General features: G+C 43.1%; 1 protein-coding gene across 7 annotated transcripts in view; it reads right to left on the reverse strand.

The window, feature by feature from the left end:
• The window catches only part of LOC135517575 (AF4/FMR2 family member 1-like), a 99,329-nt gene that overhangs the window by 54,183 nt on the left and 28,332 nt on the right, over positions 1–16,814 (reverse strand). For all 7 annotated transcript variants that reach the window (XR_010452051.1, XM_064942001.1, XM_064942000.1 and 4 more), the window contains 4 exons: positions 10,347–10,388; positions 9,775–9,861; positions 7,903–7,939; positions 4,781–4,841 (listed from right to left, as the gene is read on the reverse strand). Coding sequence is in view for 6 of the 7 variants with exons in the window: in XM_064942001.1 (XP_064798073.1) it covers positions 4,781–4,841; positions 7,903–7,939; positions 9,775–9,861; positions 10,347–10,388 (227 nt within the window). In the remaining variant the exon portion in view is untranslated. The remainder of the gene's footprint in view (positions 1–4,780; positions 4,842–7,902; positions 7,940–9,774; positions 9,862–10,346; positions 10,389–16,814) is intronic.

Here is a 16,814-nt window from a genome sequence, read left to right on the forward strand (position 1 = left end):
CGTTTACTCTCTGTTCCAGACGTTCTAGACGACCAATTCTTATTGTTTTTAGCCGTACCCTTATTCTACTCCTCCTCTGTTCCTCTGGAGATGTAGAGGTGAATCCAGGCCTTGCAGTGCCTAGCTCCACTCCTATTCCCCAGGCGCTCTCTTTTGACGACTTCTGTAACCATAATAGCCTTGGTTTCATGCATGTTAACATTAGAAGCCTCCTCCCTAAGTTTGTTCTATTCACTGCTTTAGCACACTCTGCCAACCCGGATGTTCTAGCTGTGACTGAATCCTGGCTTAGGAAGACCACCAAACTACAACATTTTCAGACAAGATAGAACTGCCAAAGGGGGCGGTGTTGCAATCTACTGCAAAGATAGACAGAACTCTGCAGGCTTACTATCCAGGTCTGTACCCAAACAATTTGAACTTCTACTTTTAAAAATCCACCTCTCTAAAAACAAGTCTCTCACCATTGCCGCCTGCTGTAGACCACCCTCTGCCCCGAGCTGTGCTCTGGACACCATATGTGAACTGATTGCCCCCAATCTATCTTCAGAGCTCGTGCTGCTTGGCGACCTAAACTGGAACATGGTTAACACCCCAGCCATCCTACAATCTAAACTTGATGCCCTCAATCTCACACAAATTATCAATGAACCTACCAGTTACCTCCCCAAAGCCTTAAACACGGGCACCCTCATAGATATCATCCTAACCAACTTGCCCTCTAAATACACCTCTGCTGTCTTCAACCAAGATCTCAGCGATCACTGCCTCATTGCCTGCATCCGTAATGGGTCAGCGGTTAAACGACCTCCACTCATCACTGTCAAACGCTCCCTGAAACACTTCAGCGAGCAGGCCTTTCTAATCGACCTGGCTGGGGTATCCTGGAAGGATATTGATCTCATCCCGTCAGTAGAGGGTGCCTGGATATTTTTTTAAATGCCTTCCTAACCATCTTAAATAAACATGCCCCATTCAAGAAATTTTGAACCAGGAACAGATATAGCCCTTGGTTCTCCCCAGACCTGACTGCCCTTAACCAACACAAAAACATCCTATGGCATTCTGCATTAGCATCGAACAGCCCCCGTGATATGCAGCTGTTCAGGGAAGCTAGAAACCATTATACACAGGCAGTTAGAAAAGCCAAGGCTAGCTTTTTCAAGCAGAAATTTCATTCCTGCAACACTAACTCAAAAAAGTTCTGAGACACTGTAAAGTCCATGGAGAATAAGAACACCTCCTCCCAGCTGCCCACTGCACTGAAGATAGGAAACACTGTCACCACTGATAAATCCACCATAATTGAGAATTTCAATAAGCATTTTTCTACGGCTGGCCATGCTTTCCACCTGGCTACTCCTACCCCGGTCAACAGCACTGCACCCCCCACAGCAACTCGCCCAAGCCTTCCCCATTTCTCCTTCTCCCAAATCCGTTCAGCTGATGTTCTGAAAGAGCTGCAAAATCTGGACCCCTACAAATCAGCCGGGCTAGACAATCTGGACCCTTTCTAAAATTATCTGCCAAAATTGTTGCCACCCCTATCACTAGCCTGTTCAACCTCTCTTTCGTGTCGTCTGAGATTCCCAAAGATTGGAAAGCAGCTGCGGTCATCCTCCTCTTCAAAGGGGGGGACACTCTTGACCCAAACTGCTACAGACCTATATCTATCCTACCATGCCTTTCTAAGGTCTTCGAAAGCCAAGTAAACAAATAGATTACCGACCATTTCGAATCTCACCATACCTTCTCTGCTATGCAATCTGGTTTCAGAGCTGGTCATGGGTGCACCTCAGCCACGCTCAAGGTCCTAAACGATATCTTAACCGCCATTGATAAGAAACATTACTGTGCAGCCGTATTCATTGATCTGGCCAAGGCATTTGACTCTGTCAATCACCACATCCTCATCGGCAGACTCGACAGCCTTGGTTTCTCAAATGATTGCCTCGCCTGGTTCACCAACTACTTCTCTGATAGAGTTCAGTGTGTCAAATCGGAGAGTCTGCTGTCCGGACCTCTGGCAGTCTCTATGGGGGTGCCACAGGGTTCAATTCTTGGACCGACTCTCTTCTCTGTATACATCAATGAGGTCGCTCTTGCTGCTGGTGAGTCTCTGATCCACCTCTACGCAGACGACACCATTCTGTATACTTCTGGCCCTTCTTTGGACACTGTGTTAACAACCCTCCAGGCAAGCTTCAATGCCATACAACTCTCCTTCCGTGGCCTCCAATTGCTCTTAAATACAATTAAAACTAAATGCATGATCTTCAACCGATCGCTACCTGCACCTGCCCGCCTGTCCAACATCACTACTCTGGACGGCTCTGACTTAGAATACGTGGACAACTACAAATACTTAGGTGTCTGGTTAGACTAAACTCTCCTTCCAGACCCATATCAAACATCTCCAATCCAAAGTTAAATCTAGAATTGGCTTCCTATTTCGCAACAAAGCATTCTTCACTCATGCTGCCAAACATACCCTTGTAAAACTGACCATCCTTCCAATCCTCGACTTTGGCGATGTCATTTACAAAATTGCTCCAATACCCTACTCAACAAATTGGATGCAGTCTATCACAGTGCAATCCGTTTTGTCACCAAAACTCTCGTTGGCTGGCCCTCGCTTCATACTCGTCGCCAAACCCACTGGCTCCATGTCATCTACAAGACCCTAAAGTCCCCCCTTATCTCAGCTCGCTGGTCACCATAGCAGCACCCACCTGTAGCACACGCTCCAGCAGGTATATCTCTCTAGTCACCCCCAAAACCAATTCTCTGCTGCCAATGACTGGAACGAACTACAAAAATCTCTGAAACTGGAAAAACTTATCTCCCTCACTAGCTTTAAGCACCAACTGTCAGAGCAGCTCACAGATTACTGCACCTGTACATAGCCCACCTATAATTTAGCCCAAACTACTACCTCTTTCCCTACTGTATTTATTTTATTTATTTATTTATTTTGCTCCTTTGCACCCCATTATTTTTATTTCTACTTTGCACATTCTTCCATTGCAAATCATTTTACTTGCTATATTGTATTTACTTTGCCACAATGGCCTTTTTTTGCCTTTACCTCCCTTATCTCACGTCATTTGCTCACATCGTATATAGACGTGTTTATACTGTATTATTGACTGTATGTTTGTTTTACTCCATGTGTAACTCTGTGTCGTATGTGTCGAACTGCTTTGCTTTATCTTGGCCAGGTCGCAATTGTAAATGAGAACTTGTTCTCAACTTGCCTACCTGGTTAAATAAAGGTGTAATAAAAATAAATAAATAAATATTCAATGGCTGTGCGAAATTGCTGGATATTGGAGGGAACTGGAGTACGCTGTCGTACACATTGATCCAGAGCATCCCAAACATGCTCAATGGGTGACATGTCTGGTGAGTATACAGGCCATGGAAGAACGGACATTTTCAGCACCCAGGAATAGTGTACAGATCCTTGTGACATGAGGCCGTGTATTATCTATCTGAAACATGAGGTGATGGCGGCAGATGAACGGCACGACAATGGGTCATTCTCATCACGGTATCTGTGCATTCAAATGATTGATTGATAAAATGTAATTGTGTTGCTTGTCTGTAGCTTATGCCTTCCCATACCATAGCCCCACCGCCATAATGGGGCACTCTGTTCACAACGTTGACATCAGCAAACCACTCGGCCACACGAAGTCATACACGCTTTCTGCCATCTGTCCGGCACAGTTGAAACTGATGAGCTCACTTCTCCAGCGTGCCAGTAGCAAGCGAGGTGAGCATTTGCCCACTGAAGTCGGTAATGACGCCAAGCTGCAGGCATGTCAACACCCTGGTGAGGACGACGAGCACGCAGATGAGCTTCCATGAATCGGTTTCTGACAGTAGGAAAACCCACAATTTCAGCAGCTGTCCAAGGTGGCTGGTCTCAGACAATCCTGCAGGTGAAGAAGCCGCATGGGGAGGTCCTGGGCTGACATGGTCTGCAATTGTGAGGCCGGTTGGACGTACGGCTTATGGCATAGAAATGAACATTAAATTCTCTGGCAACAGCTCTGGTAGACATTCCTGCAGTATGCCAATTGTACACTCCCTCAAAACTTGAGACATTGGTAGCATCGTGTTGTGACAAAACTGCACATTTTAGAGTGACCTTTTATTGTCCTGAGCACAAGGTGCACCTCTAACGCTCATGCTGTTTAATCAGCTTCTTGATATGCAACACCTGTCTGGTGGATGGATTATATTGGCAAAGGAGAAATGGTCACTAACAGGAATGTAAACAAATTTGTGCACAACATTAGTGAGAAATAAGCCTTGTGTGTATGGAAAATGTTTGGGATCTTTTATTTCAGCTACGATACATAGGAAGGATTTTAGATAGAAAATGGTGAAACTGTGCTGTGATATGATACAGTCTGCCGGCGACATGAGACTTGTCTGTGGCACGCATGTGAAGAATACAACCACACACAGACACATGAGTAGACTTCTGCTATGTGTCCCTGCTGCTGCAGCCTCTCTCTAATCTGATAGCAGGATGATATATCTGAAGAGTCTATGAGGTAATCTAATGCACGGACTGCACTGATCTGGACTAACTGCATAACGAACGCACACACACTACCTCCACTACCTGGATGTTCTTTCAGGCCACAAAGGGTCACTGCGACCTTTTCAATACCAACAGGAGACAAAGGCTTGGGGTGCACTATGGCCCCTCTTTGGGGACATTAGTACACATTAGGGACATGACAGAGGGTGAAAGGATACTCACGATGAGCTCTGTTGACAGATGAGTCTGGAGGAAGAGGCTAGCGGAGGTGATCCATAGTGTTCTGGGAAGAAAAAAAACAAACAAACATCTTTACTAAAACAGATGGGACACACCCCCTTACCAATATTCCCTCGAAACTGGGCACACTCGGGACTGCCCTGCAGAAGAAATATCAGCCTGCGCACAAGATTGGAAGTCAATTAAGGGGGAAAACTCTGGAAAGTTAACTTGGTCAACGTTTCCCTTTACTGTGGGAATTGTGATCGAATCAACACAATATTAGCCACTTCCAATGCAACATACCGAAACTAACAAACTATGCAAGACTTAGTATGCAAAACATTTTGCTGTAGGCAGAATGCATCCGAGTAGGTTTCTACTGCATGAGCGGTCGTGAGTAGAGCTGCATGAGCGGTCGTGAATAGATATGCTTGTTTTTAGATCAGTGCGAGAGCTGCATTTAGCCATGTGTGCACATTTGTTATTTTTGTTTGAAATTAAAATGTAACCTTTATTTAACTAGGGTAAGTCAGTTAAGAACAAATTCGTATTCACAATGATGGCCTATCGTTCATATTCTTTGCTACTTAGCCCAGTTATAAATACACCACATGGACAAAAGTACGTGGACACCTGTACGTCGAACATCTCATTCCAAAATCATGGGCATTACTATGGAGTTGGTCGCCCCTTTGCTGCTATAACAGCTTTCCACTAGATGTTGGAACATTGCTGCGTGGACTTGCTTCGATTCAGCCACAAGAGCATTAGTGAGGTCGGGCAATTAGGCCTGGCTCGCAGTTGGCGTTCCAATTCATCCCAAAGGTGTTAGATGGAGTTGAGGTCCGTGCGGGCCAGTCAAGTTCATCCACACCGATTTCAACAAACCATTTCTGTATGGACCTCGCTTTGTGCATGCTGGCATTGTCATGCTGAAACAGGAAAGGACCTTCCCCAAACTGTTGCCACAAATATGGAAGCACAGAATCATCTAGAATATCATTGGATGCTATAGCTGGTGATGCCACCTTTCCAACAAGTCACAGCTGATTCCCAACTAGTGCGGTTAGAAGAGGGAAAGAATAGGTCAATAAAACCTTAATAAAGAGAGGCCCAGGGCCAAGAGCTGAACTCATTTGGGAGGTTTATTATTTATTGGCAGGCCAGTTCAATGAATGGGAGACGAACAACACGGCTGTGACCAATGACTTTCTAACTCTGGGGGATGAGAGGCTCGAGTGTTTGTGACGGAGTCTGGTGGAAATGAAGAGAAAGAGAGCGATGGAAAAAGAGAAATTGACACAGAGTGCCACTGAGAATAACAGCGGACGATATTGCCACTCCTATTTGCCATATTTTCAATTTAAGCCTACTAGAATGTGTGTGCCTCCAGGCTTGGAGGGAAGCAAAAGTCATTCCATTACCTAAAAATAGTAAAGCCCCCTTTACTGGCTCAAACAGCCGACCAAATCAGCCTGTGTTTGACAAGATACTACGCTACTTTACAGCAAACAAACAAACTTTCAGCATGCTTATAGGGAAGGACATTCAACAAGCACTTTCACAAATGACTGATGATTGGCTGAGAGAAATTGATGATAAAAAGTTGTGGGGGCTGTTTTGTTAGACTTCAGTGCGGCTTTTGACATCATAGATCATAGTCTGCTGCTGGAAAAACTTGTGTTATGGCTTTACACCTGCTGCTATATTGTGGCTAATGAGTTACCTGTCTAACAGAACAGAGGGTGTTATTTAAATGGAAGCCTCTCCAACATAATCCAGGTAGAATCAGGAATACCCCAGGGCAGCTGTCTAGGCCCATTAGTTTTTCAATTTTTACTAATGACATGCCACTCGCTTTGAGTAAATCCAGTGTGTCTATGTATGCAGATGACTCAACACTATACATGTCAGCTACTACAGCGACTGAAATGACTGAAACAATTAACAAAGAGTTGCAATAAGTTGCAGTGGATAGCAAGGAATAAGTTCGTACTAAATATTTCTAAAACTAAAAGCATTGTATTTGGGACAAATCATTCACTAAACCCTAAACCTCAACTAAATCTTGTAATGAATAATGTGGATATTGAGCAAGTTGAGGTTACTAAACTGCTTGGTGTAACCCTGGATTGTAAACTTTTATGGTCAAAACATATTGATACAACAGTATCTAAAATGGGGAGAAGTAGGTTTTTAATAAAGTGCTGCTCTTCCTTCTTAACAGCACTATCAATGTCCTACAGGCCTTAGTTTTGTCACACCTGGACTACTGTTCAGTCCTATGGCTAGGTACCACAAAAAAATGACTTAGGAAAATTACAATTGGCTCAGAACAGAGCAGCACGGCTGGCCCCTAGATGAACACAGAGAGCTAATATAAATAATATGCATGTCAATCTCTCCTGGTACAAAGTGGAGGAGAAAATTACTTTCTCACTAATTGTATTTATGAGAGATAATGACATGTTGAATGCACCAAGCTGTCAGTTTGAACTACTGGCGCACAGCTCAGACACTCATGCATACCCCACAAGAGGTCTCTTCACAGTCCCCAAGTCCAGAACAGACTATGGGAGGCGCACATGGAACTGATGCAAGCAGTAAAATTTGATTTCAAAAACAGATAGAAATACACCTTATGGAACAGCGGGGACTGTGAAGCAACACGAACATAAGGCACAGACACATGCACACACACGCGATAACCGACGCACTATACACACACACACACTTACGCATGGAGTTTGTACTGTTGATGTGAGTGAGTGAGTGAGTGAGTGAGTGAGTGAGTGAGTGAGTGAGTGAGTGAGTGAGTGTGAGTGAGTGTGAGTTACACATAGAAACAAATGTAGAGAGAAAAAGCAAGATGGAGAGAGAAAGAGATACTAAAAAAAGAGTGAGAGCAAGCCCAGCTGGCATTTATAGCGCAATCATGAAAACGGGGCTGCAGAGAGAGAGCGACCCTCATCAACTGTCACATTAGCTAATAAATCCTAATTTGAGAGGCCAGGGGGCAGTTTGTTCTCAGAGAAACACTGCTAAACTAGTGTTTTAAACTTGATGAATGTAACATGATATACCAAGTGAGTGTAGACACCCATTCCCCATCATTAACTTACTTTGTCCTGGAAATGTAGGTGGGACATGCTGTGCTTCCTGTGAAGGGACAAAGTAGAGGCAAATAGCCTTAGTGAACACACACACAGTGAACACACTCACAGATATGATTTTCCACACAGGATTTACAGTAAGTTGTCTGTGAAAAAAAAATTATAATGTAACTGGGAAATGTTTAAGACCTTGTTTCAAACAGTCCCATTTTTACCACGTTCTTGCCAGCATAAGCCTTTTATATCCTGTGCGCATGCACCATTGAAGAGTGGAAGTAGGGGTGGGCGTTAATTTTAATAATTCCATTGAATATACACCATCACAAAGAAATCCATTAATTATTTTAGGCAGGTCGTAAGAAAGATAAAACTAATCAAATGTATTTTCAAAATAATAAAATAGCATATTTTGAGCTTAATTACATTTTTTTTAAGAAAAAAAACTTTTCTGTGCAGCCTATAGACTTAGATGGCTGTGCTATGCAAACAAAATCAATAGTTTGTATCTGTCAATCATCACGTAAGATAGTTAAAATCCCCAGCAAGGATAATTTATATATCCTGAAATATACATTTAAGTCTATTAACCTGCTCTTTAAATTCTTGACATAACAAGTTGTTGTTTTGTTTGTTATTGGATGCATAGATATTCCCTAATAAAAAACATTTCCAAAATAAATACAACAAAAAAACAAGATTATTCATCTACATTTAGATATGTGGGCCATACTTTTTTAATGGTAGGCTCAGAGTGTGAACTTTCCAAAAGTCGTTATGTATTACAGAGATTGGTCCTTTCAGGAGACCAGATAATCTGTTTACAAATTCCATCATTGGATGGTTCGACACCTGGGTTCCCCATGGAACTCAATAGGCCAGCATAGCTGACATAAACTATAGATAAAACAAATAAAAGAGTTACTTAGTAATATAAATGCTTCTTTAAGATCTTGGAATGTCTCCAAACCATTACTATCCATGATATTGCCAGTGGTTGATGTAAAAGGCCATCCTCCAGATGGCAAGGCATTATTGGAGTCTGGGCATGCCAGTTGCATCATTTTTCAATTTTGCACCAAATAGAAATCGTGTGAGAAATAACAGGACCCAACTATAGTTTAAATTGTTTAAGAGCTCGATCAATGAACACTACTTCCACCATATTCCTCTTTATTCTCAGCCAAGGAGTGGAAGAGTTATATCTAAACCAACTTATAAAATTGGTCGAAATGCTAGAGCGTGGAAATACAATTTAAAGTTTGGAACGGATAGCCCTCCAGCTCCTATACGCTAAGTTAGAAACCAATAACTTATTAGCTAAATATAAGGGCCTTAAAATATTTACCTGTCAAAGTCAAAATGAAAAGTCTGTGTGCAAATTGCCAAAGCTAAATGCCAAAGCATTTCTGTGACAATAGACAACAGCTCAAGGACAGAACTACATAAATGTAAAATAATTGCATCTCTGTAAAGCTTTCTGATTGCCAAGGAGGAGTTTGACGTCAGAAAACAATAGAATGTTCATGATTTAACACACGCCAAAGCCGGTAAAATGAAAGGCAACCTTTTATAGTGGGGCGCACATACAGTGAACACAGACACAAAGAGGTGTTTTATGCATTCCCTTGTAATCTATGACAACACCGATGATTAATGGACATAATGCATGTGGTGTAGGTGTTGTGCAACACTGTTTGACTAAGTGGAACATGCGTAAGACAAGGGGAAATTTATTTGGGGAGTCTAAGTTGCTAGTACATACAGTACAGCACATTAGGTTTAGGTTAGGCAAATACCTAAAGCTCAAAATGGAGTATAGAGAAACAAAAGGAGTTGAGTTGTAAAGGTTTTAGCAGCTCAGTGAGCTGAGAGGGACCTCACCTTGACTGGGAAGGAGAACCTGGAGGGCTCAGCTGTGCTGGGTGTGTGGATGGCAGTCAGGAGAGGAGGCCAAGAGTGGGTCATTTCCTGAAGGAGAGAGAGGCAGAGAGAGCTAAAGCGAAAGAAAGTTGTGAAAATAAGTATTAGCTAGGCCATTAGAGCCCCATAGTAAAGACAGATGGCCATGTCTCTCGTGCAAAAATAGATTTTTAAATCTCAATGAGACTCACTGTTGTGTACTAAAGTTCACCATGCCCTCCTACCAAGTCAATGTCTAAGACCCAGAGAGGAGGACTAACTACACAGCAGAACCTTTATGACCGATTCATATAGCACATTAAGCGCTCTTCTGTCCTGAATGCAGAATGCATACTACAGTAGCTAGCTCTGTAAACTTAGGTTGGCTTTAACACAGGAATGTGAAAAGCAGCTGTGTGCTCAGCGACTGATCACTCTTTAGCAACCCAACATTCATCATGATGATAATAACACTAACAAACAAATTGACCAACCACCACCTCAACTCTGTAGGATTGGTCACAGCTGTAAGTAAAGATTTAGGAACAACTTACCCTCAGAATGTCCTCCACACAGTGAGCTTTATTTGACAGAGTCTGGAAGGCAAAGAGAGGAGCACAACACAGTTTGAGTGACACAGAAATCAGCCAAGAGGTGAAGCTTGACCAACACATACATAACATAGGCATGATGGTCTATACTATGAAACCACTATGACCATGTGACTTTCACGTGCCTACACACACACACACACACACACACACACACACACACACACACACACACACACACACACACACACACACACACACACACACACACACACACACACACACACAGCCGCCCTCCAACAGAAGCAGAAAGGCAGGCAGAGTGAACCCTTGTGTGACCTCACACCTGATTACAGTCCAGTAAGCTTGAGGAGAAGAGCCTTCTCAGAGGTTAGACTGAGGCTTGGAGAGGGTGTGTGTGTGTACGTGTGTGTGTGTGTATAAGTTTGTGTGTCTGTGTGGTCACAGAATTGACCAATCACAGAATCTGCCCTTTTGGGTGTAGGCTTATTTTCATATTTTACCAGCCTAAATGTCCATTTCATTCTGTTAATTCTTCAAATACAAAAATCATGTGAAAAATCATTAAAACAATTACCAGAAACCTTTTCAGTTGCTAATCATTAAACAAATGTTTTTAGTGCACAGAAGTGTCAACTTTATGGCCCATATATTTATAGGAATGTGAACAAGGCATACATCCAGGAATGATGCCATGTGCATCAAATTATTTTATCCGAATAACATTCTGACAACACAAACTCTGTTGTGATGCCACTTCAGCCGATAGTCAGCTGTGCAAGGCAGTTAAGTGAAACATTTGAATTTAAACTGCTGTATTTCAGTAGCCTTATACAGTACAAACTAAGGTCATGCCTACACTTGACACTTACAGTGGTTGCTCAACTTAAAGTTGTGCGATTTTGCTGCAGGACTTAGAGGTAATTTGTGGTTTAGTACAGTACCCTGTGTCACTACTTTATTCCTCCAGACCAGCGCAAGGGGGAGTTAGAGCACAGAATATGCTTTTGGGTCCCAAGGCGCTACTGTGTCTCTGACAATGAATGGGCGACATAAACCAAATAGATAGAAACTGATAATTATGCACGACTTCAGTGTTACTTACTAAAACGTGTTACACTAAAGCTTTAATTCTAAGAGAAACTTAGACTACAATTAGGGTGTGGAAATGTTAGGATAATTTTGCTCTTACTGTAGCCTACTCCCGACCGGTCACGTTGTACAGCGCCTGAGAGGTGCAGCGGTCTAAGACACTGTGTTGCTCCAGATGCTGGTTCAATACTTGTGCCAGCCTCAACTGGGAGACCCATGAGATAACTGTAGGCTTTTAGTTTCTCTCACTCTAAAAAGAGAAATAATTCTAAATAACAAAATGGCTTTATTTACAACAATCTTTTTCCTTGCTCAATTTACATTATTTGAAAACAAAATAATCTCCAAAACATTTGTTTTAATGCGATTATTATTATCATCATCCATTTAGAATTATATAAAAGCTCTTTGTCTATTCTCACAGATATATTAACCCTGTTATTAGCAGGACAATCTATATTGGTCATGGCTCCCGAGAGGCGCACAATGGGATTGCCTTGCAGTTCTCTTGAAGATGGACCTAGTCCATGGGGAAGGGAGGAGGTGGACCCTCACCCGACCCCACTGGGTAGCACAGAGCGTTACTGCTGTTCTTATTGCAAGTCTACACGTCCAAACTAAAACAATGTAACTAATAATGGTGTGAAAAATGCCCCTTAGATATGAATTTGGAGGACAGATCTTAAATATTAAACCATTTGACCTCTCACTAAAAGGCGTCAATAAAAAGTTATACTTAAATCCAAACTGGATTTAATGAAAAATGACATGAAAAGCGCACATTTGTAAATCTCTAATTATCAAAGTATTTGGAACGGTAGATACAAATTATTTGTGACATTGTGGTTACAATAAAGAATGTAAAAAGAGGCTGTGTTTTTATTTACAGTAGTGATGGACATCTAGAGGCATTTTGCATTTCTTCATCAACATCTTTCAGCTTCGTTAATAACATAAAGAGAAAAAAAGGACATTCAAAATGCAAAAAACAATGTGGTCCCAGAAACACCTCTCTGACATAGGGTCCAGCATATCCCTTGACGATTTCTTCCTCAAAGAAATCTCGAGCCGTGAAACCTGAAAAAGGAGGCAAAAGACAATATAGCAGTCCATGAGGCTACAATATTTTATGTTCCTTTTGCTTGTAAATAGCCTAACTTATAAAAATCTAAAAAATTAATTATACATATATATATTTTTAACATGTCTTACAGAGCCTTTCCATAAATCCACACAAGTTTCTAAAACTGTCTTCTGACTGTGATTAGAGCGATGGCGATGTGCTGTGAAGCCAGCAGACTACATATGACCTTCGCAGATCGCTCATCATCTTCACTCATCAGTGGAAATTCAGGCGACAGCTGATTCATTGGTCCAGAGCCAGGCAGTATTGGCATGTTTACTACAGTACATACTGTAGGCTGTTTACTTGTCAGACTGCACAGTAACCTAATAAACAAATGCAGGCAGCTTCTAGCTTCAAAATACTTTACTATCCAAAATGTTTAGTGCGTATGGGTGACCTCATGCAACCGCAAAATGTTGGATAAAGCTGTACATTACTGTATTTCTTCATGCTTTCCTTCATAAAATTATTTTAAAAATAATATTTTAAAATGCAGATGTTGTTTATTTAGCTATGGATCCATAATAAATTACTATGGCAATAATATCACAGAATTACAGAAATATTGTAACAAAGTTGTCTAATGAAGGTAAACAAATTGTTGCTTACTGGAAAATACTCTTTCAAAACACACACGGTTATGTTGTACAGCGCCACTATGGCTATTAGCAAAACAGTAGACTTGCCTAGGAGGGGAGGGGGAGAATTCTTTAATCAAATGTATTTCTTAGTTAGGGTGGCTGTATCACAACCGGCCATGATTGGTTGCAATTTCAGTTTAATCCACCAGAAAAGACAGAACAAATAATACAACAAATATTGTGGTGATACACAAATATACTAATTGATTAAAAAAATTATGAATTGGAACCTTTACCATGTGGAAGGGGAAAATGTATTATTAACCCTGTTTTTCACAAGCATGGCAGGCTGTGAATTCTGTAAACAACGTTTCTAGGATGGGCTATTAGCAGGACAATATACATTGGTCATGGCTCCCGAGTGGCGCAGTGGTCTAAGGCACTGCATCTCAGTGCAACAGACATCACTACAGTCCCTGGTTCGAATCCAGGCTGTATCACATCCACGCTGACCGTGATTGGGAGTCCCATAGGGCGGCGCACAATTGTCCCGGTGTCATCTGGGTTAAGGAAGGTTTTGGCTGGCCGGGATGTCCTTCTGTTCCTCTAAAAACATTTTGGCCTTTATAAAGATTACAAAATGCTCACTTTCGGGGTTTTTTGGAAAACAAAATAATCTTAAAAATATTGTTATATATAGCCTACCCGCCGTGGATGACTATTTCAGCACCGTTCCCCGCTGTTCTGAAACAAGCATGGAGAAACAAAAAAAATTCAACTATATTCCATGATATTCTTATATGTGTTGACTGAACATAAGCAAGTGATGTCTGCTAAATAATCAAGTTGATGCACAGTCATACAGCCTCAGCACCTACATAAAGCTACGTGTGGGCGACCTCATGAAACTGCAAAATGTTGGATGAAGCATATACAGTACAGTACAATTTCTTCATCAGCATCTTTATGCTTTTGTTAACAAAATGATACAAATACTAATTCAAAATGCAGATGTTTATTTCCTTATGGATCCTTAAATTACTGTGGGAAAAAATATCACTGAATGACAAAAATAATGGAACATAGTAGGCTAATGAAGGTAAACAAATTGTTGCCAACTGGAAAAAACTATTATTTTGGCCTTTATTTTGATTACAAATCGGGGACTTTCGTTTTTTTGAAAAACAAATATTGTTATACACTGGTCAAAAAAATAAAGGGACCACTTAAACAACACAATGTAACTCCAAGTCAATCACACTTCTGTGAAATCAAACTGTCCACTTAGGAAGCAACACTGATTGACAATAAATTGTGCATGCTGTTGTGCAAATGATATAGACAACAGGTGAACATTATAGGCAATTAGCAAGACACCCCCAATAAAGGAGTGGTTCTGCAGGTGGGGACCACAGACCACTTACATTTACATTTTAGTCATTATCCAGAGCGACTTACAAATTGGTGAATTCACCTTCTGACATCCAGTGGAACAGCCACTTTACAATAGTGCATCTAAATCATTTAAGGGGGGGGTGAGAAGGATTACTTTATCCTATCCTAGGTATTCCTTGAAGAGGTGGGGTTTCAGGTGTCTCCGGAAGGTGGTGATTGACTCCGCTGTCCTGGCGTCGTGAGGGAGTTCGTTCCACCATTGGGGGGCCAGAGCAGCGAACAGTTTTGACTGGGCTGAGCGGGAACTGTACTTCCTCAGTGGTAGGGAGGCGAGCAGGCCAGAGGTGGATGAACGCAGTGCCCTTGTTTGGGTGTAGGGCCTGATCAGAGCCTGGAGGTACTGCGGTGCCGTTCCCCTCACAGCTCCGTAGGCAAGCACCATGGTCTTGTAGCGGATGCGAGCTTCAACTGGAAGCCAGTGGAGAGAGCGGAGGAGCGGGGTGACGTGAGAGAACTTGGGAAGGTTGAACACCAGACGGGCTGCGGCGTTCTGGATGAGTTGTAGGGGTTTAATGGCACAGGCAGGGAGCCCAGCCAACAGCGAGTTGCAGTAATCCAGACGGGAGATGACAAGTGCCTGGATTAGGACCTGCGCCGCTTCCTGTGTGAGGCAGGGTCGTACTCTGCGGATGTTGTAGAGCATGAACCTACAGGAACGGGCCACCGCCTTGATGTTAGTTGAGAACGACAGGGTGTTGTCCAGGATCACGCCAAGGTTCTTAGCGCTCTGGGAGGAGGACACAATGGAGTTGTCAACCGTGATGGCGAGATCATGGAACGGGCAGTCCTTCCCCGGGAGGAAGAGCAGCTCCGTCTTGCCGAGGTTCAGCTTGAGGTGGTGATCCGTCATCCACACTGATATGTCTGCCAGACATGCAGAGATGCGATTCGCCACCTGGCCATCAGAAGGGGGAAAGGAGAAGATTAATTGTGTGTCGTCTGCATAGCAATGATAGGAGAGACCATGTGAGGTTATGACAGAGCCAAGTTCACTTCTCAGTTCCTATGCTTCCTGGCTGATGTTTTGGTCACTTGAATGCTGGCGGTGCTTTCACTCTAGTGGTAGCATGAGACAGCGTCTACAACCCACACAAGTGGCTCAGGTAGTCAACATCAATGCGAGCTGTGGCAAGAAGATTTGCTGTGTCTGTCAGCGTAGCGTACAGAGCATGGAGGCGCTACCAGGAGACAGGCCAGTACATCAAGAGAGGTGGAGGAGGCCGTAGGAGGGCAACAACCCAGCAGCATGACCGCTACCTCCGCCTTTGTGCAAGGAGGAGCACTGCCAGAGCCCTGCAAAATGACCTCCAGCAGGCCACAAATGTGCATGTGTCTGCTCAAACGGTCAGAAACAGACTCCACGAGGGTGGTATGAGGGCCCGACATCCTCAGGTGGGGGTTGTGCTTACAGCCCGAACACCGTGCAGGACATTTGGCATTTGCCAGAGAACACCAAGATTGGCAAATTCGCCACTGGCGCCCTGTGCTCTTCACAGATGAAAGCAGGTTCACACTGAGCACACGTGACAGAGTCTGGAGACGCCGTGGAGAACGTTCTGCTGCCTGCAACATCCTCCAGCATGACCGGTTTGGCGGTGGGTCAGTCATGGTGTGGGGTGGCATTTCTCCATGTGCTCGCCAGAGGTAGCCTGACTGCCATTAGGTAACGAGATGAGATCCTCAGACCCCTTGTGAGACCATATGCTGGTGCGGTTGGCCCTGGGTTCCTTCTAATGCAAGATAATGCTCGACCTCATGTGGCTGGAGAGTGTCAGCAGTTCCTGCAAGAGGAAGGCATTGATGCTATGGACTGGCCTGCCCGTTCCCCAGACCTGAATCCAATTGAGCACATCTGGGACATCATGTCTCGTTCCATCCACCAACGCCACGTTGCACCACAGACTCTCCAGGAGTTGGCGGATGCTTTAGTCCAGGTCTGGGAGGAGATCCCTCAGGAGACCATCCGCCACCTCATCAGGAACATGCCCAGGCGTTGTAGGGAGGTCATACAGGCATGTAGAGGCCACACACACTACTGAGCCTCATTTTGACTTGTTTTAACGACATTACATCAAAGTTGGATCAGCCTGTAGTGTGGTTTTCCATTCCATTGATAATTTGTGTGATTTTGTTGTCAGCACATTCAACTATGTAAAGAAACAAGTATTTAATAAGAATATTTCATTCAGATCTAGG

Source organism: Oncorhynchus masou, chromosome 28, assembly GCF_036934945.1.
Source record: "Oncorhynchus masou masou isolate Uvic2021 chromosome 28, UVic_Omas_1.1, whole genome shotgun sequence".
NCBI classification, from domain to species: Eukaryota; Metazoa; Chordata; class Actinopteri; order Salmoniformes; family Salmonidae; genus Oncorhynchus; species Oncorhynchus masou.